The sequence below is a fragment of the Podarcis filfolensis genome (assembly GCF_964270895.1).
Source record: "Podarcis filfolensis genome assembly, chromosome: 13".
In the NCBI taxonomy this organism is placed as follows: Eukaryota; Metazoa; Chordata; class Lepidosauria; order Squamata; family Lacertidae; genus Podarcis; species Podarcis filfolensis.
The window spans coordinates 14,086,131-14,108,285 of NC_139615.1; the positions used below are offsets into that span (position 1 = coordinate 14,086,131).

A 22,155-nucleotide genomic window follows, 5' to 3' on the forward strand; every position below is an offset into this window, starting at 1 on the left:
TTATCCCGCAGTTTGTATGTCAATTTAGCCAACTCTGCATAGCTCATCAATTTTTCTTGCCATTGTTCTTTCGTTGGGATTTCCTCATTCTTCTGTATTGGGAAGTTTTTAATGTTTGATGTTTTATTCTGTTGGGAGCCTCCGAGAGTGGGTGGGGTATAAATAATAAAGTATATTATTATTATTATTATTATTATTATTATTATTATTATTATTATTATCATCATCATCATCATCATCACCATCATCATCTGGAAAGAGGCAGAGTCATATGAGGAAGAGGGGACAGTGGGGAAAGAAATAGGGGGTCTGGTGGGTTGGAGAAAAAACAGAAAGGTGCTCAGTCTGTGCCTCTAGCACCAGGGCAGGTTGGGTCTCCAGGTGTTTTGGGACTACAAACTCCCATCATCCCTAGCTAGCAGGACCAGTGGTCAGGGGCGATGCACACATTCCCTTATAATGTACTAAGTAAATTTCCCAACTTGAATTTGTATGCAGTGAGATCCCCTTTTCATAAACCTTAAGGTTTCATAAACCTTAAATGCAGAGATTTAGTATTTTTATTATTATCTGCTGCCCGATTAACAATAGCCCAATACTGGAAACAACCTGCAGTTTTATGAGAGTATATATTTAAAGAAAATGAATAAATGAGCAAAATAGGTTAATTTGGATATGCAGAAGATATTAAAAATAAATTCAAGGAACCACAGAAAGAGGGGGAAGGAAGTCAAGTTTTTAAATGTCAAAATGATTGTAAAATTAATGAAGTGTATAAAATTAGTGAAATGTATAAACTTGAAAAGTATAAATACTTTTTTTATTAAAAAAACAACCTACAGAAATCCCCATTGAAATCTGGGTAAATAATATTTGGAATATGGCTCTATCAGGATGCCTTACTCGCCACAGAAGGGCAATTTAAAGGCACTTCAAGAATAGACCCTTTTGGCAAGACTTGGCATCCATTCGTTTCCTTTATAAATGAGACAGAAGATGCTTTTATAATGCATAAATAAACACCTTGCTTGTCTACTGCATATTAAACTTAATGGACAAGTTACTGTGGTTATATGTTGTTCTTGTATTTACATTAAAGCCAATAAAAATTATTTGGAGGGGGAATAAAAGCATATTTGAACAACATTCCTTTTTGTTCAAGCTCTTTGTCAGAGAAGTTTCGGGACAAAGTATGGTCATCTTTGGAGTCTCTGAGATTGAAGTCTGGAATGTTAGTGTTTTAGATACCAACTTTGCAGCAATTCTAGGCCTGACTGAATGTTTAGCTATATGCTCCCCATACCCTAGAGATCCAGAATTAGTGTTAAAAAAAACCCAAACCATTGGGTTTTTTTATTATCTGGGAAGAACAGAGCAGTGGAGATAATGGTGTCACCCTAATTCTGGCCAAGAAAAAAAAGATACTCTGGCTTTAAATTTTCAAATGACTCATCGTGCCTCACCCCAGAGTGGGAGGACTCGGTTATGAATGCCGCACGCTTCACATCTCTTTTATGGCTGAGAGTATATTGCTAATCCTCTCTGGCATTACAGATTTTGAAAGGTTCCATTCATCTAAACACAAACATTAGTCATTCAGCCCCACAGGAAGTGGAGCAAAGGACTCTCTATCTCTGTGCGGTGCTGACTCAGACCCATTCTCTCCCCCCATGACCCAGGACAGCAGAAAGAGAAGTCCAGTGTGTTACAGCTGATGGAAGAGTCGCCAAATGACTCCACTTCACCACCTCCTGCCCCATATTCCTCACTTCAGTTGTGCAATATCTGGCACTCCCCAGACTGCAGTTGGGTAACTGTTCACGTGCTCCTTGGAAAAACATAACATTATCGTCTGCAAGGTGGAGCCCTTGAAGGACAAATCAACCCACTCATATGGACAAGGTGGAACGTGTGCAGAGGAGGGCGACCAAGATGATCAAGGGTCTGGAAGCCTAGCCTTAGTATAAGGAACGGTTGAGGGAGCTGGGTCTGTTTAGCCTGGGGGGAAAGGAGAGTTGAGAGGCGATACGATAGCCATCTTCAAATATCTCAAGAACTTGTTTTCTCCTGCTCTGCAGGCTAGGACTCGAACCAATGGCTTCAAGTTCCAAAAAGAAGAAGAGTTTGGATTTGATATCCCACTTTATCACTACCCTAAGGAGTCTCAAAGCAGCTAACATTCTCCTTTCCCTTCCTCCCCCACAACAAACACTCTGTGAGGTGAGCAAGGCTGAGAGACTTCAGAGAAGTGTGACTGGCCCAAGGTCACCCAGCAGCTGCATGTGGAGGAGCGGGGAAGCAAACCCGGTTCACCAGATTACGAGTCTACCGCTCTTAACCACTACACCACACCAAATAAACATCAGGAAGAACTTTCTGACGGTAAGAGCTGTTTGACAGTGGAACAGACTCCTATGAGAGGTGGTGGACGTTCCTTCCTTGGAGGTTTTTGAACACCTGTTGAGATTCCTGTATTCCTCAGGGTCCCTTCCAACTCTACAGTTCTGTGGTTCCAGGATACTGAAATGACCTCTGCATGTGACTGGACTGAAACATCGTGCCTCACTGGGACACAACAAGTCAGCAGCAAACAAACAAAAACAGCAGGAAGTCCCCTTGTGGGGTGGAGACTTCATATTGCTTTTCGGATGAACCCACTGGTTTCTCTTGAAAGGATCTGGACAGCAAAAGCCTGGTGGGAACAGAAAGGCAAGACCCAAAATACCAGCAAAGGATTTAATCTCTGTCGATGGCTGGGTCATGAATGTTAACTATAATTTTTACAGGGGTTCTGGCAGAACCAAGTAATCTGGTTCTCATTATTGCAAATAAATATATTTTCCCGCATCGTCAGAGTAATAAAAAAGTCCTGGCGAAATAAATCACATGAAGTAACATTATGCTACTAAGAACATGGATTTATCATTGTTCCTCTCCGCCCCCCCCAAAAAAAATAAATCCCAGTACATTTTTCCCCATTTGCTTCTCAAGAAAAGGTGAGAGTGCCCACAGCGATGGCTGGTGCCCATCAGGGCTGGTAGGGTGGAATGCAGGGACGCCAACTGTAGGTGTAGCCAGAGCCAATGAGAGGCGGAGCCAACCACTTTTCTCCCCATGCTCATCCCTGTTGAGTTGGGGGGGGGCAGTGCCTCATATACCCTCAAGGACCAGCCTCCACTGAGGGCAAGCCATGTGGGGCTCATCTTGAGCTATGTCCAGTCTCTACCCCTCAATATCTGCCACCTGAGGCAGCCGCCGTCTCTCTGCCTAATGTTAGGGCCGGCCCCGACTGCAGAGCATCAAAGCGGCAGTGCCCCACAACAGACTAGATGTGTTTCAAGGAAGGACCAAGACTTGAAGGTGGTCAATAAACCAAGTATCAGAGCCAAAAGGGTGGTGGCATGGAGAAAAATCCTGCGCCTCAAAAACAACGTCCTGAACCAAAGCTGTTTTTGCTTTATATTTGGGAAGAACAGGTTTACAGCTCAGGTTCCTCTGCTTCTTGTCTTCCACACCCCAGATCTCTTTCCGCTGTGAAGAATTAGCTCCTTTTCACAGCACCTGAGATGGAATGAGCACTCGTAGAAGCAGCATATTGCTGGCGTGTTAAGATGAGCCACACACAAGACAAAGCAGGTTTTTCCTGCCTGTTTTATCTTTATTTCTACCCTGCCTCCTGGCATACTGCGTTTGAACGTGAATCGGAACTGATGGATTCCTCGGAATTTGGCAAGTTAACCGAAGGCTTCCTAGATCCATTTCCTGCCGTGTTAATCAAAGTATTGTCATCACATTTATTGACTAACCTTCACCAGAAAGTGCCACAGCAGGTTACAATTTGGAATTAAAAACTAAGCACAGCTGAAACAGATTGCCGTCACAGGAATTGGGTGGGTCTTGAAAACACACATCTCAGATGCCAAAGAGATGCCTCTTCAGCACTGGCCAAAAGATGTGTAGGGGAAAAGCCAGATACACCTTTGTGGGGAAGGAATTCCACAGAAAATGTCCTCTCCTGGTCCATTCCCACCCCTCTGATGATCTTAACACCTGGGAGGGTCTGTAAGGAAGGGACCAGTCTTTTAAGATATTTCAGGACTCCCATTTCAGAATCCGATTGCATTTCAAACATGCCATTTTCACTTGCGATCTTTTTGGCATTTAGGGCTGCACAACTGAGGGCTTATGCCTGGGTTTCTGAGAAGGCAGAATTTTGCTGTATTGGTGGGGGAGCAGCACAAGAGTTTAAAGATGTCAATCCCAATGGTGCTCAGGTGAGAAGACCTGGCATAAGCCGCCAGCCACTCTCCGCTTTCATCATCCCCGTTTGCAGAATAGGAACATTTTAAAAGTCTGACTTCAGGCCTATAAACTTTGCACCATTTCCGCCATATGCATCCCTCCCAAAGGGGCTTGTCCACACAGGTCTCCAGTTTCAGTAAAACAGCAGCTGTCCCATTTAGGCCTCACTGAGCTCAGGTGAGATTTTTACCAACTCCACCTGGGCTGGTGAGGCATCTCCCAGCTGATATGCAAAAATTTCCACCCACCTATAATCTACGCAGCTGGTAGATTGATGTGAACTGTTTTGATCCTCCCCTGTTGCCAGGCTACTACACTGCAGGAACTAATCGCAGCCAGTGCTGGCGTCTGAATCAAAATATAGGTCGATCATTGCCATGCCAGGCGGAAGGCAGTCCGTGCCTGTAAAAGGAGCACCAGGGGAGACTTCACTAGCCATGTTGTCTTGGCCAGTCAAAGAGACTATAGGCTAGAATAGAGTGGGGGGGGGGGGCGTTGTGGCACTCCAGATACTGATGGACTACAATCCCCATCATTCCTGATCACAGGCTATGCTGGCTGAGGCTCATGGGAGCTGGAGTCCAGTAACAGCTGGAAGGTCACAGGTTCCCCATCCCTGGGCTTGACTGGGAATGTTTACTAAGGAGCCAAGAAAGCATTTAGTCAGTGCATGGATTTCTGCTTGTGGATTAGATGAGCCTTTGGGTCCCCCTTCCAGCTCTAGGATTCTATAATAGGATTTTTCCACCACTCCCTTCCCTCGCAAGTCCCCTAAATGTAGCATTGGGATTTCTTCAAAAAAAAAACAACAGAGCAGATCTGGGTACAGAAAAATTGTGCAAGCAGGAATCCTTGGGTAGATGGGATGCTTACATAGAGCTGCATTGAATACAAGCCTAAATGCTCAGTTTAGGCAACAGGGGGAACTATGGTGCAAAGCATGCAAGCCCACATGGGGGGCAGGATGTCTCTGAAAACCAGTTGCTGGGAATCAGAACTGGGGAGAGCTGGTGTTGTGCTCGGGTCCTGTTTTTGGGCTTCCCACAGGCATCTGGCTGGGCCCTGTGAGAACAGGCATCAGATGGATAGCTCCATTGGTTATGGTGTCCAAACTTTTTTCAAAGAGGGCCAGATTTGATGAAGTGAAGGGCCCTGGGGGCCGACCAAAGTTGTTGGGTTTTTTTTAATGTATTTTTATTAAAGATTTTCTTAGTTTACAAAATATGTGCAATTTCTGTCTCTCTCTTTTCTGCAAGTAACATTTTTTACAGATCAGTTTCATTTGTTTAGGAAGAAGGGGGAAAGGGGGGGAAGATGGGGGGGTCGGGTGGCGATGTTTCTATTGTACTTAATATATGTGGGGTTTTGTGTCAGCGTCGCTTATGCGAAATAAACTGCCACAGGGGCCAGATTAAACCGACCGGCAGGCTTTAGGCAGGATTAGGCCCCCGAAATGGACTTTGGACATGCCTGATTTCCTCACTTGCTGACTGCGATGACACTGGGAGAGGATCCTGGCTGAAATCCTGGAGCTGCCAGTCAGTGCCACTCAGGATTACGCCTCTGAAACAGACTTTGGACATGCCTGGACTTAGAGCATGGTGCCGATAATGACAAGGTTGCAGGTTTGATCCCCGCATGGGGCAGCTGCATATTGCAGGGGGTTGGACTAGATGCTCCTCAGGGTCCCTTGCAACTCTACGATTCGAGGAAGCTGAACGAGATCGGCCACTGGCCTCATCCAACAGGGCCCTTTTTACATGCTAGTAATCCTACAGGAAACAAGGAAAGACACAATACAAACACTGCACCACTCCGGCTTTTTATAAATCACAATTTTAATAGAAAGTTTAATGACAAAAATCATCACGAGATGGCACCATCGCTTTGGAGAAAATCCACCACACACAGCCAGCAGCACTCAAGACTCGGACTAAAGACAATGTACACACAACAGACACACACAAGAATCCATTTCAACTCTGACCTCTGAATCTTCAGAGGTGCGTTTTCTATCTCCACCCAGCTAACCAAGCACAGAAAGGATCCGAAAATCAACCCTGCGATCTGGCCAAAATCCCAACCCTCACCCCTTTGTAGGAAAATGCAACTGGGGGTGAGGTTACCCTTGACAGAGGGAGAAAGAAAGAAAGAAAGAGAGAGAGAGAGAGAGAGAGAGAGGACATCATTGGTTTCTCTTGATGCCGCAGGAATAGCTGAACCCAAAATAATCTCAGTTCAAGTAAACAAGGCCCCAGTTTAATGTTCCAATGCAGTCCTGGGCTGCAGAGTTTTCCTAGTGGGCCACAATGAACCAAGAGGGAAGGTCACCTTTGCTATGCAATGTTCACGGTTCCATTGGGTGGGGGGCAGAAGAGAGATCTCTGCCACCGGCACCCCAAATGTGGAATTCTCATCTAGACAGGCGTGTTGAAAACAAGTAACGTCTTCTAGAGCTCAGCTTACATAAACGAGGCCTCAAGGCCTGCTGCACACAAGGGAAGACGGCTGGCTAAGGCACTCCTGGAAATCTGGGGCACCCTCGTCTTGGTGAAAACAGGACCATCACCACCCTACGTTCGCGGCCACACTGCATCCTCCGGGACTGGAGACTCTCAACACGGCAGAGCAGCTCCTGGGGAAGGGGAAAGTCTGGCTCCTCCATAGCGAATTTGGCGCCACGGTCTCATGGGAAGAAACGGCTAGTGGGCTGGCAAGATGGCAGCTCCAGAGGCCTTCTTGGTGACTAGGCCTACCTGTTGCAGCCAAATGGAAGCCACCTGAAACCATCTTCATATGAGACTCGCACACAGGATAAGAGCAGCCGGCCAGGCAAGTTAGCGGAGGGTGCAGGAACTTCCATTAGCTCAGTTGTGCATGCAGAAGGTCCCAGGTTCAGATCTGATTTCAAATCCAGCTGGGGACCACCACTCCACCTGAAACCCTGGACAGCCGCTGCCAATCAGTGTGGACAATACTGGGCTAAAGGGACCGATGCTCAATAACAAGGCAAGGCAACTCCCTAGGCTTCTAACTCACCCCTCCGGAAGGGGATCCACGGCTGCTGCGTGGAGAGGCGGGCACCATGTCCTGAGCCATCTTCCACATAGCAGCCGCAGAAGAGGAGGAGTTTGGATTTGATATTCCGCTTTATCACTACCCGAAGGAGTCTCAAAGTGGCTAACAATCTCCTTTTCCCTTCCTCCTCCACAACAAACACTCTGTGAGGTGAGTGAGGCTGAGAGACTTCTAAGAAGTGTGACTAGCCCAAGGTCACCCAGCAGCTGCATGTGGAGGAGCGGGGAATCAAACCCTGTTCCCCAGATTATGAGTCTACTGCTATTAACCAATACATCACCCTGGCTCCCAAGACACACCTTCACCTGATGCAGGAAGGCAGGCATTTTAGACAGAGCCAGGAAAGAGGTCCCAAAGCGGAGGAATGGCAGGGAATTGCAACTCCCCGTCAGCCAAAGGCCAGAGACGATGGGAGTTGTAGTCCAGCAACACCAGAAGAGCCCATAATTTCTGCATGTCTGCTGAGGGCGGTTCAGGGTTCAATCCCTGCCATTTCCAGTTAAAAGGAACCCTGCACAATTCCCCCCAAGATCTTGGGAGATGTATCCCAAGGTCAGAATGCACAGCGCCAAGCTAGACAAGCCCCCTTATCAATATTAAGGCAGCTCCTTCTGTAAGGTGGCTGCCACCAACTTAGATGGCTTTCAAAGAGGATGAGGCAATAATTTGTGGAACGTAAGGCTGTCAGTGACTGCCAACCGCATGGGCTGGCTAGCTTATTCCTCTGCTGCGAGAGGCAACATGCCCTTGAATGCTGAGAATCGCTGTTGCGCTTGTGTCGTTCTTGAGAGCTTCCTGTAGGCGTCTGATTGGCCGCTGTGAGAACAGGATGCTGGGCTGATCCAATAGGGCCCATCTTACCTCCTTATTCCCACCCACCCCTTTCCCCGCAACAGGGCGATCCTCTCATACGATCCAGCGCTTTCAACACACTTTTTACAAAAGGCAAAGCGTACTATGGCTGCGCATTTGGCACTCGTGTTTCTCGCCCGTCATCAGTAAACGTGGAAAAAAGAAAACGTGTTTACACGGATGCTCGCCCCTCAAACAGTGTGAGGAGAGAGGTGTCCGGTTCTCAGGCCATGAGGCAAAAGGAAAACACAGTGAGGGGTCAGGAAGGCGTTCCCTCAGCAGGTAATGGACAACAGGTAAGACAACAGGTAATGGATCCACCTTTTAGTGTTGTCGGCTGAGGTTGTTACCTGAACAGCTTTCATTCTTGCGTCCTGCAACACACCCGAACAGGAGGGACAGGGGTGTTGCCTGGGCCACCCTCAGACCTTTTTTGTAGAAAGTCCAAACACCAGCTCAACCCAGCTGGTGCTTTGAAAAAAAAGGAAGGAAGGAAGGAAAAAGGCAGGCACTGCGGTGACGTTCCCAGCCAGAGTCGCCAAGAAGGCCGTGAAGAAGACCCAAGCGGGGATCAGACTTTATCGCACCCAGCCGAAACGAAACAGGAGGAAGACAGCGGAAGGGAGAGGCAACTTTTTCAGGCGTCCTGCAGGTCTGGAATGTCAGAGAGGATCATGGGAGAGCCCAGCTGCAGTTCCTGCTGGAGGGATTCCATGTCGGCGGGGTTCATGCGATGGACTTCCAGCCAGTCGGCGAGGAGGGAGGCCGAGAGAGGGGCAGAGTCACCTTGACTAAGGCAGGAGGAGGAAATTGGGGAACAGGTGAAGGACAAGACAATGGGCGAAGGACAAGACAAGGCAGCTGACCAAAAGTGTACCATTTTGCATAATGCTGAGAGCTCTTCATGCAGGAAGGAGGGGATACAAAACAGTCTAGCCCTGTGCAGTGTAGTGCCCTCTTTGGGGTGCCTAGAGCACAGCCCTTTTTGGCACTTGGCAGATGCTGTAGGACAGGGTTTCTCAAACCTGGGTCTCCATCCCTAACTGGAAAGACCAGTGGTCAGGGAGTCCAAAAACAGCTGGAGACCCATGTCTGGGAGATCATGCTCTAGGACAATGTTCTTCAACCTTGCGCCTGCAACAAAAATGTCGCTGGACTACAACTTCCATCGCCCCTGACCACTGGTAAAGGACGATGGGATCTGTAGTCCAAAAACATCCAGAGGCTAAATTAAGATCAGGGCTTCCCAAACTTTGATCTGCATGTAAATATACAATTAAAAAAATCATACACTAACTAGTGTGATGCACTGCAATTGCTACAACCGGCAGGAAAATTGTTAAGAGGTCCACCAAGACCCTCAGCAATTTTCAGGTGGTCCATGGAGTAAAAAGCTTGGGGCCCCCCAATTTGGAGCACCTGAATAGTCAGGGCACCATCCCTTTTCCTTTGATTGCCTCTTTAAAAGTTTGCAATTTCTATATGCGAGGGAAAGGGAATTTGCAGTCCTGCAGGTGTCATTTGACTAAAGCTCCCATCATCCCTGATCACTGGGCCATACGGGTTGGGGCTGAGAGGGGAGGAAGAGACTGCAGAGAAGCAGAACGAATCTGTCTTCACAGCTGAAGATACAGGGCAGATCCCAGGGCCTGTACTAGCTTTTGCAGGAGGGGAATCCCATCAACAGGAAGGCTCTAGAGAGCAAACGCAATTCTTTTCTTCCTCTAGAGAAGTCACACTTTGTTAACTGCTGGTAAGGAAAGAACACAGGGGCAGGATACTGGGGAAAATCCATATATTTCAGGTTACTATCCTACAAATCCAAATGAGGCAAGTTGCACTGATTTTGGTCAGAGAAGGGGATGCTGAGAGCAGACATTTCTATCTGCAGAGGAAGTTCGGAGTGCTGGAATGTGTAAGCAATAAGCACTGTCTGTCTGTAGCTAGGAAAAAAGTCTGAAGTGACTCATAATGTGTCATTCCAGAGCTCACAAATGACAAGACTTCTAAGCTTTAATTTAAACCACAGAGTTATCTACTGATCATAGAATTCCAAAGCTAAAGGTCCCTTCGCTTTAGCTCTCAGCTGCCTGGCCCTCAGTGATGTCAGAGCAGGTAAGCCAATGGTAGCCGACCAATCTGTGGCCACACCCCCACAGCTCCACGGTCTTGAGGGAATAGGTCGTAAGCACACTAGTGAACATCTGTGAGCAAATGGCACATAACTCTGTTCCACTTACAAGCCCAGGCAAGCAACTCTTACCTCTCTCTGTTCTCCCCAACCATGTCGAAAGATTGGTTCAGAAATTCTTCCAGGTCAAATCCAACCCCATAGCCAGCTCCACTGCCTTTTGGGGTGCCAGAGAAAACAGGGGGCAAGAGGTCTTCCACCTGGAATCAAGGAAACAGTGGATTCATTCCTTGTGCAGAGATCAGCTTATCACAGGTCGTCATCAGGAACCAGCAGAGATCAGTGGACAACATACACAGTAGTAGTCAATATTAATTTTTACGCAGAGTACACCCACTGAAATTAAAGACTAGCATGACTAAGTCAAGTCCACTAATTTCAAATGGGTCTGCTCTGAGTAAACTTTAGCTGAAAACCATCCACACTCCCCTCTCCCAGGCTACATAGAGCCAAGAATATTTTTATTTTATTTTTATCACATGTGTATACGGCCCTACATCTGTAAATCTCAGGGCAGTTCACAACAAAAAACTACAATATAAAAAACACAGAATGCATAAAAACAACCATACAAACCAGGGTCCAAATTCAGATAATTTAGTTGTGCTTAAGATCCATTGAAATCAAACAGGGAAAGTTGGCTAAGGCGATTAAACACTATTAATACTAAACACAATTAATTTAGTCAACACCAGTGTTCTATGGATCTAGGCTACAGAGAATTTACCATATTTTTCGCTCTATAAGACGCACCAGACCACAAGACGCACCTAGTTTTTGGAGGAGGAAAACAAGAAAAAAAATATCTGAATCTCAGAAGCCAGAACAGTGAGAGGGATCGCTGCGCAGTGAAAGCAGCAATCCCTCTTGCTGTTCTGGCTTCTGAGATAGCTGTGCAGCTTGCATTCGCTCCATAAGACGCACACACATTTCCCCTTACTTTTTAGGAGGGAAAAAGTGAGTCTTATAGACCAAAAAATACGGTAGTTAGTGCAAAACGTTGGCAGCATTAAGATAAATTCAACAGTGTTCACAAGTTTTGATGGAAGCAATAATGGAATTCTGAATGGTTTAGTTTATATAAAATACGCAGGGATTTATGCTATGCAAAATGAACCATGGAAAGAGATGAAAGGAAGTCATCGGTGTTTTAAGGTTGTTTAAATAAATGTTCTAAATTGTAACACGGAAAATTTAATAATAAAAAAGTAATAAACAAGAGAGAGAAAGAGAGAATTTAGTTAGTGAAGCAGTGAGAGGGCGACCGGCATGGATCAAATGAGCTCTTGAGGGGCTGCCTGGAAAAAAATTAGGTGGCCACGACCTCGTTGCCAAGTGACCCCCAGCTTCTCCAAGCACCAAAAACGAAAAGGGTACCCCCCCCATTTCTCTAGAGAGCAACTAGCAATACAGGAAAAAGGCATCACCTGGGATTTAGACAACTGCTGTGTCACCATGTTGATATCCGGAGGCTCTGACGGCAGTCCCGGGGCCATGTGGGGCTGGGCGGGTCCCCCCGCTTCGTCCCCAACCAAACCCTGCGGTGGCAGCTCAGGCTTGCCGCCCACCTCTGCCAGAAACAGGGGCTGCTCCGCGCCAGCCCTGGGTCCGTAGCTCACAGCTTGTTCCGGAAGAGTACCTCTAGGGGGCGCCACCTCCGGCTGAGTCACCGGCAGCTGCCCGGCCACGGCCCAGTTTTCAGGTGCCTGGGAGACGCCGCTCCAGGCGTTGAGGGCCGCCACGCCGTAAGGGCCCTGGAAGATCTGCCCAGAGGTATATTTGACGCCTAGAAGGCACTCCGGTTTTGGGGGGGCAGCTTTTGGACACGCCGGGGCAGTGACCAAGAAGGGGGCCGGCTGCGCTGGGAAGAAGTGGACCACGTTGGCGGCAGAGCCCTGGACAGGGGCCAGCTCTGCCCCCACAGGCACGAGAGTCAGCTTGGGCCCACACAAGCCGGGCACCCTCTTGTCCGGGAAGGCGAGGAAGTCGGCAGGCGCGCCGCCGGAAGGGGTCGTGGGGACGTGGCTGGCAGGGGGCGGCTGAGGTGGCAAGGGGTTGGCAGGAGGGGCCTGAGGCAGGATGTGGGCGGCTGCGTTCGCCTGAAGAGGGACGGCAGACCCGTTCTGGAGCGGCTTGTTCTGGGTGCGGTCAACCATCTTGGTCCACCTTTCCAGAAGGTTCCGGTCGTTCTCAGTCAGCATTCCCTTCCGCTCCCGCTCCTTCTCCTTCTTCTGCTTCTCACGCTCCTTGGCTCGCTCCTGGCGCCGCTTACGCTTCTCCTCACGTTCGCGCTGGCGCTCCTTTGCCGTGACCGGTCTGCGGATATCAGGCGTCTCGGGCAGCGTAGAGGGCGTATCTGCGGAAGAAAGGGAGAGATTGCGGGAAGTGGATAAACACCCAGCATTTACTGTTGCCCTGCATTATGCAGCCGCTACGTCTATGGTCAGCGATTCAGTTTCACCTGTGTATCATAGAATTCCAGATTTAGAAGGGAACCCCAAGGGTCATCTAGTCCAATCCCCTGCAATGCAAGAATATACAGGTGGCCTGAATGGGAATCGAACCCACAACCTTGGCATTATCAGCACCACACCGTAACCACCTGAGTTAACTTTCCATGCTAGGAAGCTTATGCTTGTGGAAAATCACTAAATTTGTGAATTCCACCAATAGTCCAGCTCTGCAGGAATCACTTCACACAGGGCACATCTTTGGAAATATCCCAGATCACCTAGCCTACCCTTCCCTTCATGACAAGAGCTGCAGTCCACAACATCTGGAGAGTGTTAAGCAGGGGGAAAGTGGCTTAGAGGGTCCTGCTGCCCATCAGCCTCTTCTTTTCTCTGCCTCCCAGAACAATTGGAAATACTCCGCTCTCATAGGGGAACATTTCCCCCAAATGTGAAGATCTGGGATGGGGAATGTGTAGTCTGTTGAACTACAAGTTCCTTCAGCCCCAATTAGAGTGCCGAAATCCTCCAGTCCATTGAGGGCTACCTTTGCAGGTGACCCGGAAACTACAACTAATCCAGAATGCGGCAGCTAGACTGGTGACTGGAGTGGCTGCCGAGACAACATAACACTGGTCCTGAAAGACCTACATTGGCTCCCAGTACGTTTCCGAGCACAATTCAAACTGTTGGTGCTGACCGTTAAAGCCCTAAACGGCCTCGGCCTAGTATACCTGAAGGAGCGTCTCCACCCCCATCGTGCAGCTCAGGTCCAGCTCAGAGGGCCTTCTGGCAAGAAGCAAGGTTACACTGAACCAGGCAGAGGGCCTTCTCAGTAGTGGCACCTGCCCTGTGGAACGCCCTCCCTTCAGAAGTCAAGAAAATAAACAACTATCTGACTTTTAGAAGACACCTGAAGACAGCCCTGTATTGGGAAGTTTTTAATGTTTGATGTTTTATTCTGTTTTTAATCTGCTGGGAGCCGCCCAGAGTGACTGGAGAAACCAGGCAGGTATAAATAATAAATAATTATTATCTCCTCTCACTGCTACCTTACACCAAACTGCTTCCTTGAAACCCTTGGGAAATGGCCATAGCACCAAAGTAAGCCTTGCATTAAGAAGGGTCCCAGGTTCAATTCCCGCCATCTCCAGGCAGGACTACAAATGTCCTGTCAGAAACCCTGCAGATACACTGCCAATCAGCGGAGCTAATCTTGACCTAGATGGACCAATGGCGTGGCTCGATATACGTCAGCTTCCTTTGCTCCAAACCCTTACCTCTGGCCTTGTGCCGGAGAGTCGATGACAAAATGGCCGCACGGAGGGCAGCCTTGGTGTCGTCCGAGATAGCGCCTTCCCGCTTAGGTGGAACAGCGGCCGGAGCGCCCTCTTCGGCCTTCACCTCCGGCTGCACAACGGCCGACGGCACTGGCGGAGAGGTGAGGTCAATCGTCTCCGTCAGCAAGTAGGGCCCGGGAGACGCCATGGCATAGTCTCCGTCTCCAGCCCGAGGCGAGCCGGCACTGGGCATGTCGACGTCGCGGCAGCAGAGGAGCAATGCCTGGCCGCCTCCGCCGACGACCGCCTGCTTCAGGGCCGGCTTGAAGCTGATCTGCCGCCGAATGCCCTCCCGGCGCTCGTGGAAGTCGTTGATCTCGGCCACAATGGCCTCCTTGATCTGCTCCTTGGTGAGCACCCGCTTGTCGAAGTCGAAGTCAAAAGCCGGGACGCAGTCGGGCTCATCGTCTGGGTCGTGGTACTTGGCCAGGAAGGGGTAGTTCAGCGCCTCCACCACGGAGATCCGCTCGCGGGGGTCGAAGCGCAGCATCTTGGAGAGCATGGCCAAGGCCTTGCGGTCGGCGTTCTGGTAGAGGCTCTCCCAAGGCACCGGCTGGCGCGACGGCAGGCTCTGGACGTAGGCGCGCACACGGTCGGCCCCGATGGAGTGGACCACTTTGGCCGGAGGGGTCCCCAGGACCGTGATGATCAGCTGCAGCTGGTGGATGTAGTTCTTCCCCGGGAACAGCTGCTTCCGCCCCAGCATCTCGGCGAAGATGCACCCGACCGACCACATGTCGATGGCTTCCGTGTACTCGTGGAGGGAGAGCATCAGTTCCGGGGCCCGGTACCAGCGCGTGGCCACGTACTCGGTCATGAAGTACTTGTACTCGTCGGGCTTGGTGCAGAGGCCGCGGGCCATGCCAAAGTCGCCGATCTTGAGCTCGCAGTTCTCGTTGATCAGGAGGTTGCTGGGCTTCAGGTCCCGGTGGATGACGTTGGCCGAGTGGATGTACTTGAGGCCCCGGAGGAGCTGGTAGAGGAAGTAGCGCACGTGCTCCAAGGTGAGGGGCTGAGAGGAGTGGATGATCTGGTGCAGGTCACTCTCCATCAGGTCCAGCACAACGTACCTGGCCAAGGGAAGAGCAGGCATGGTCAGTCAAGGAGAGAACCTGAATATTGTTCCACCACAATATTCACTGGAGGCCTTTTAGCCAGACTCTGTCTCTCTCTCACTCTCTCTTTTCATATCATTTTTTAAATATAAAATTTATTTATTTGTTTTTTCAAATTAAAATTTTACAGAGATATGTCAAACGTAAATCATAAAAACAAGATTCCAAAGAATCTTCTGGACTTCCGTCTTTCCCTTTGTGGGTCCTATTCTTAATCCTTTCCTCCCACATCTTTTATGATAATCCAAATCCTTTACCTCTTTCATTATATCCAGAATTCCTTTTCATACCATTTTTATTGTCTCCAAAAACATTTCAAAGTGTTTATCAACATATACTTTTTTAAAAACATACAAAGTTTCTTCTTGACTTCCCACCCCTTCCTTCCCAATGTTTGTTTTTTATTCCTTTTTATTAGCTGCTTTGTAGCACATCTATTTGTATTGTCTAAACCTTGCTACCATTAAATCTACTGCTTATATTTCAATTTCTGCCAGCGACTTCATATACGGGTGATCATTTGATAGATCAGTGGTCTCCATTCTTCCTTAAACACTTCATCATTATGCCCTCTTGATTTGGCAGTTAATTTTGCCATTTCAGCCTAGTCCATGTTTATGGATATATTAATGAGGATACTGGGAGAAAACTGAGATTTTATTTTTTCTTAAGGGCCGCCCCCCTTTATCCAGGGAAAGAATAGCACTTACACAGATTTGAATTCCGCATAAGGCACAGAGGGCTTAAGGATGTCCTTGATGGCAATGATGTTGTCATGCTTGAAATGTTTGAGGATCTTCAGTTCGCGCAAAGTGCGCTTGGCGTTCATCACCACATCGAAAGCATTGGGGATTTTCTTGATCGCCACCTGCTGGCCTGGCAAGGGAAGTAACAGGTTCAAAGCATTAAATCAGAAAGGGATACATCTCATGCATCCGGATGCGTCACTCACCTGGTCTTTCCCTCCTTCCCCTGGAGTGCATTATGGTATTTCTCCCCCTTGCAACAACCCTGTAAGGAAAGCTAGGCTAGGCTCAATGCACCTGATGTCTCCCACTAAGGTTTAAAACCAGCTCCCTCTGCTTCACGTCCAACACCCTGAGCCAAATTAGATGTGATGGGGCAGCCCAGTTTACTTTGACATGTGATTGTCTTGTTCACATACGACATGTGAAGAATTGAGAACTGCTCTCTTTTTTAGGGAGGGAATCCTTTGATTTTTCAATTTTTAAAAAATCATTTTTAATAACAGATTACAGAAAAAATAAAGAAAAAATAGTTTAAACTTGGTAAGCTGTCACAATTGTAAATGAAGAAATATTTATTTTTTGCATTTCTATCCCACGTTCCCTCGCAAAAGTAGCTCAGGTTGGTGCACATGGTTCTCCCCCTCCTCATTTAATCCCCACAACAGCCCTGTGAGGTAGGTCAGGCTGAGAGGCAGAGACTGGCCCAAGGTCACCCAGTGAACTTCATGACTGAGTGGGGATTTGAACCCTGCTCTCTCCCAGGTCCTAGTCTGATGACACACGACAGGATACAGCTATGCAATTTACCGAGTTAACATACCAAGAGGAAAGCGATGTGTGGCATATGATCACAAAGGGTACAGTTACAGTTCAGTTTTTAACATCAATGGGTGCGTCACCACCACCCCCAAACTCTGTTTATATTCCCAGCCAGGCTCCAATGAGTCAAGCTGGAGAGAGAAAAAATCCCTGGGGCATCACAGCACAGAGCAGCCAATAAGGACAAGGCCCCAAAGCCTCAATAGTCAGCTGGGGGACACAATCCGGCCTTACTGGGCAAAGCCAAAGCCTCACCCCAGTCAGACAGTGGACAACCAGGTGTCTAGAGAACCAAAACCTGAGCACAAGAGCATTCTTTCCACTTGGGACTCCCAGGAACTGGTATTCAGACGCAGACTGCCTCCAACAGTGGAGGGAGAACAAAGCCCCTGTGGAGAGACTTATTCGCATCCATCCATTTGCACGGGCCACACCTCTGCGCAGTCAGAGACCAAACAACGGCATCCTCTCAGCTTCCATCCAGCCCTGGCGCTTTCCTCCCTCCCTTACCTGTGTCCTTGCGGCGTGCCGAGCTCACCACGCCGTAAGCGCCGGTGCCAATCGTCTCAATGACCTCATATTCGTCCCCCACCTCAAAGGTGACGTCGAAGGAGCGCGCCTTCAAGATGGCCAGGTTCTTGGCTGCCACCGTGGCCTGGTGAGCTGGCTCCGGCTTGGCTTGGGCCCGAGCCGCTTCCTCGCCGTCATCTTCAATCGGTGGCTCCGCCATGGTCTGTGGGCTCCTGTCAGAAAAGGCCAAACATGTTTAAGGAAGGACCACTGCCCTCCTTACCAAGGGGCACCATCTACCATCCCCCTTCTCCACCGCATGAGATACAGCAGACAGTTAAAATAATAATAATAATAATAATAATAATAATAATAATAATAATAATTGTATTATTTGTGCCCCGCCCATCTGACTGGGTTGCCCCAGCCACTCTGGGCGGCTTTGAGGTGTTGGCACACAGTTTCCAGGGAGAATCCCATTCAGCTCCTTCATTGCACAGCTTTTGACACACAGTGAAAGTATTGCTTTTACAGTGAGCATTATTTGTTTACTGATTAACATTTGTTTATTAAAAAATACTGCTATATGGCCTGCCTCATTAATTCTGGAGGCCAGCAATGTCCAAATGGGTATAAAAACATTATAATACGGGGCAGCGGGGTGTTCGTGTGTGTGTGTGAAATTGTAAGACTAGGGCACAGTTAAAATGGTACGGTACCAGCAAAGGCCGCAGACATTAAAAACATTTAAAGCAGACATTGGCAGTCCTGGGGTCCTTCAGGAAGATGGGCATGATATCACTTTGATAAATAAATTTGATAGACAGAAACAGATCTGTGTTTTTAAAAAGACACCTGAAGATGACTAATGTGTGTGTTTGTCAAGGGAATGGTAGTCCCACAGTGCAGGAATCACCACAGGAAAAGTCCTTCTGCTATGACTGTTTACTGCACTTCCATGGCAGTGATGCAACCAGGAGGGACTCATCAGTTGATCATAATGATCATGTGGGGCAGAGGTGGGGAAGCTCCAGCCCACAAGCCTAGTTAGGCCCGGAATGGGTCACAATTTGGTCCCAAGGCCATTCCCACCCATCCACCCACCCACACCCTCCTATCACACATTTGACGTTGTAAGTAATTTCAGGTGTGCAGCAGGTAAGGACACAACAATCGGATGTTACCACAACCCCTTTGAAGTTTGACAGAGGGTATCTCCACTCACTTATCAAGGTTTTGGGGGTTTAATCCAGTTCCTCACTCCTGGTGTAGGAAAACAGGGAGAAAGGTATCTTGGTCCCAAGATATTTAGGGCTTTCTAGGTCCATACCAAAATATCAAACATGACCCAGTAGCTTGGGGGCAGCCAGTATAACTCCTTTAAGCGTGATATAATATGTACAGTAATAATATTTCCCAGTAAGTAGCCAAGTGGCTGCATTTTATATCAGTTACAGCTTCCAGACCAGCCTAAAAAGCAGTCCCAGACAGAGCGTGTTAGTGATACTGAGAGGCATTGTTTTTTTAAAATATGCTGTTCACGTTATGTGTTCCAAACATTTTAATCAGCATTTAACCGTTTTATAGTTCTCCAACTCAGGGTCCTTGATGAACAGAAAGAACTATACGGTATTTCAAATATATTGGCATGTACCAAGGTTACTTAGAGATATCAGCTACCCAATGTGGTTTATTTCCCCACCCCCCCGGGTAGTTGTTTTTAATTGCTATAGCTATCACCTAGGCAAAATATATTAAGATAAGCCAACAGTACAGTGATTTGCAAATCAAGAGCAAAAAAAAAAAAATGGGATTAGAGGATGAAAGGAGTAACAAATATCTTATCCCTGAATGGGATTTATTCCTTATTTCAGAAAACCTGGAACCCCACATTAGGCACACACTATCCCACAGAATAATAATCCTTAGCTGCTTGCACAAAGCAAAAGGAGATCAACACACAGGTTTGTGGAGGTTCTCCATTGCAGGATATTCAGGGGGAGGCAGGTGGGAAGGACAGACAGCAGGGAATGGTGCGTGGAAGGCAAACAAACAATGGCAGCTGCCTTTCTTTTTAATTTCATGGGACAGAGAAAAACGATTGGGAGGGCAGGCTGGGGGAAAATGCCAGCTAGGTCTGGGATAAGCGAGGAAGGGGACATTATGGGATGGCCAGAGCAAAGACATTATTCCCCCACCCGACATGTGGTGGAATGCTGCGAATGGGGGAAAGGGAAAGATGCCAAGGAGAGCATCTTAGCCCATCACAACCCCCCCCCCACCGGAAAGTAAATGGGAATGGAGGCTATTATGGGATAGAAGAGAAGAGAAAAGGGCTGCCCCCTCCCTATCCCCCTACAAACCAGCTGCGATAAGGATCCATCAGAAGCGGGCAGTGGGGAGAGTTGGGGTTCGAGATGTCAGTAAGGAAGAATAGGGAATATTATGGAATAGAAAAGGAGGGGTTGTCTTCCGCCATGCAGTGGGTGGAGGGGAGGGCGGAGAGAAGGGGAGATCTGAGTTGGGGGGGCGTGCATTTCGAGGCTTTTGGTCCTCGGGGGGCGGAAAGGGGAAAGAGGCGACCTATCGGGCGGAGGAAAGGAGGAGAATAATAATTATAGTAGTAGTAATTTTATTATTTACACTTATCATGGGGAGAAAGAAGCATTGCAAAGGCAGGAAGGGATCTTGCACTGGGAAAGGCTGAATCCTGAACCCCTTCGCCGTGCTTCTTAATGGAGGGGGGCGGGAAGAAGGGAGGGGGGCAATGAAAGGTGCTTGCTCACCTGCCAGAATGCAAGGGGAGGCGCAGCAGCCCTCCGGCAGACTTGGGCGGTTCCCTCTCCGGTCCGCCACTCCCTCGCCCTGGCCGCCGACCCCTCCTTCTTACCTCGCCTCCCCCAGAGTGCCCGGATGTCACCGCTCCGAACCCGCCTCGGCCAATCAGAACGCGGGAGGGCGTGGCCTCAGCCGGCGAAGATCTAAGCGGCGGCTCGTCCAAAAAAAAAAGAAAAAAGGAAAATCCCGCCTCGCTCGCTCCAATGAGCCAATCGCAGAGCGGCAGAGAGAGGGAACCACTGAGAGGTGAGAGATTGGGGGGGGGGAACCACAATGGCGGGGGCGGAGCCAAAGCTCTCCTCGCACCTGGAAGGAGATGCATTGGCAGCCGTCAGAAAAGGCGTCGCTCTATTTGCTGCGGATTTTGGGAGCGACACGAGGACCTTTGTTTTCTGCGTGGAGAAGAAAAGCCGCTCCCGAGTCCATAGGCGATGTTCCAATGCTTGGCGGTGCAGTAGTGGGGGAAAACTTGACCGGTTGGACTTCTGCCTGTCCGGCAGGTGTTGGCAGCTTTTCCAGGGACTATGTGGAGCCACTCGGGGCAGCAGGGCAGGGAAAGCCCCGGTGCAGAGGTCTGCGAGGCACCAAATCTTGACATTCTGCTTCCCCAACTGAACTGCCTACGTGTTTAATAACAACAACAACAATAATACATTTATTTATACCCCACCTATCTGGCTGGATTTCCCCAGCCACTCTGGGCGGCTTCCAGCAAAATATTAAAATACAATAATTCATCAAATATTAAAAGCTTCCCTAAACAGGGCTGCCTTCAGATGTTGTCTAAAAGTCAGATAGTTGTTTATTTCTTTGACATCTGGTGGGAGGGCGTTCCACAGGGAGGGTGCCACTACCGAGAAGGCCCTCTGCCTGGTCCCAATGACAGAATAGCTGTGCTATCCGTGACTATTTCTTCCTAATGGTTCCCTGCCTCACTGCCAGGTGTGACTATAATCATCTCAACAAATCATCTCAAGGTTATAGGTGTGGGGTTTTTTTAATCATGCATGTAAACTGATTATCACTTTCTGTATTTTCAACTCCCACCTTACCATTTTCTCTCTTACAGTGTCTGCTAGTTTAAGATTTCCCTTCAGGCATAGGATGAAGTGGCCTTGAACCCATGAAATCTATGAATCTTGCTTGTCTTTCAGGGGACACAAGATGTCACCTCCCCTGGGATGAGGGATGGACTGTGAAACCACTCTGCGAATTATAGCTCTGCGAGGGCAACAGGAAGTCTCCTACCAACCTACAGCACTCTTAAATGACAGTCCCCAGGACACTTTGAGGGAAAGCCAGGACTGTTTAGAGCAGTTTGCTGCTTTAAATGCAATAGTCTGGAGAAGGCCTGCATTACTGACTGAGCCTCTGCAGTGGGAGTGACTGAATGACCCAACTCAGTAGAATTAGCCACTCCCGACAAAGGCCGACTGGAAAAATGGAAGCAACGTCATCCTCCTCGGATGGAAGCTTTGAGCTCACAGGAAGCCTAGAATTTATTTACTTACCACAGTCAAGAAAATCTACCGTTCTTGCCCCACTGAAGCTTTGGAACAGCTTTTGTTGTTGTTTCTTAATTCCCTAAAGCAGTGGTTTTCAACCAGCGTGCCGTGGCCCTGGGGTGCCTTGAATGATGATTGGGGTGCTACAAGCAACACTGGCCTCTACCCCTCTTTCCTCCCTCCTGATGCCCTCTCATGTCTCTGCCTACCAAAGGCTTGTGCGGCTATTTGATGCAGCAGCCCTGGCTACAAGCTCCCCAGGCGAATGGTACCTCTGGGGTTGGCCGGGGGTTGCCTCACATCCCCTTGTGGGGCTGTGTGAGGAGGCACCTCTCCTTGGGGCAAGGGGGGCAAGCTCAGAGACCAGGGGCAGAAGCTGCGGCTGCCCAGAGGACTCCCGAGGAGA

The 22,155-nt window shown here is 48.7% G+C and overlaps 1 protein-coding gene across 1 annotated transcript; it reads right to left on the reverse strand.

Moving 5' to 3' along the window:
* Positions 1–6,122: 6,122 nt before the first annotated feature.
* Positions 6,123–20,340, reverse strand: MAPK7 (mitogen-activated protein kinase 7). The gene is made up of 7 exons (XM_083584161.1): positions 20,193–20,340; positions 17,407–17,639; positions 16,039–16,204; positions 14,154–15,283; positions 11,851–12,779; positions 10,496–10,623; positions 6,123–9,023 (listed from the first exon to the last, which is right to left on the reverse strand). Exons 2-7 carry the CDS (start codon positions 17,624–17,626, stop codon positions 8,870–8,872), a joined length of 2,727 nt encoding a protein of 908 aa, XP_083440287.1. The 5' UTR covers positions 17,627–17,639; positions 20,193–20,340; the 3' UTR covers positions 6,123–8,869.
* Between the last annotated feature and the right edge of the window lie 1,815 nt (positions 20,341–22,155).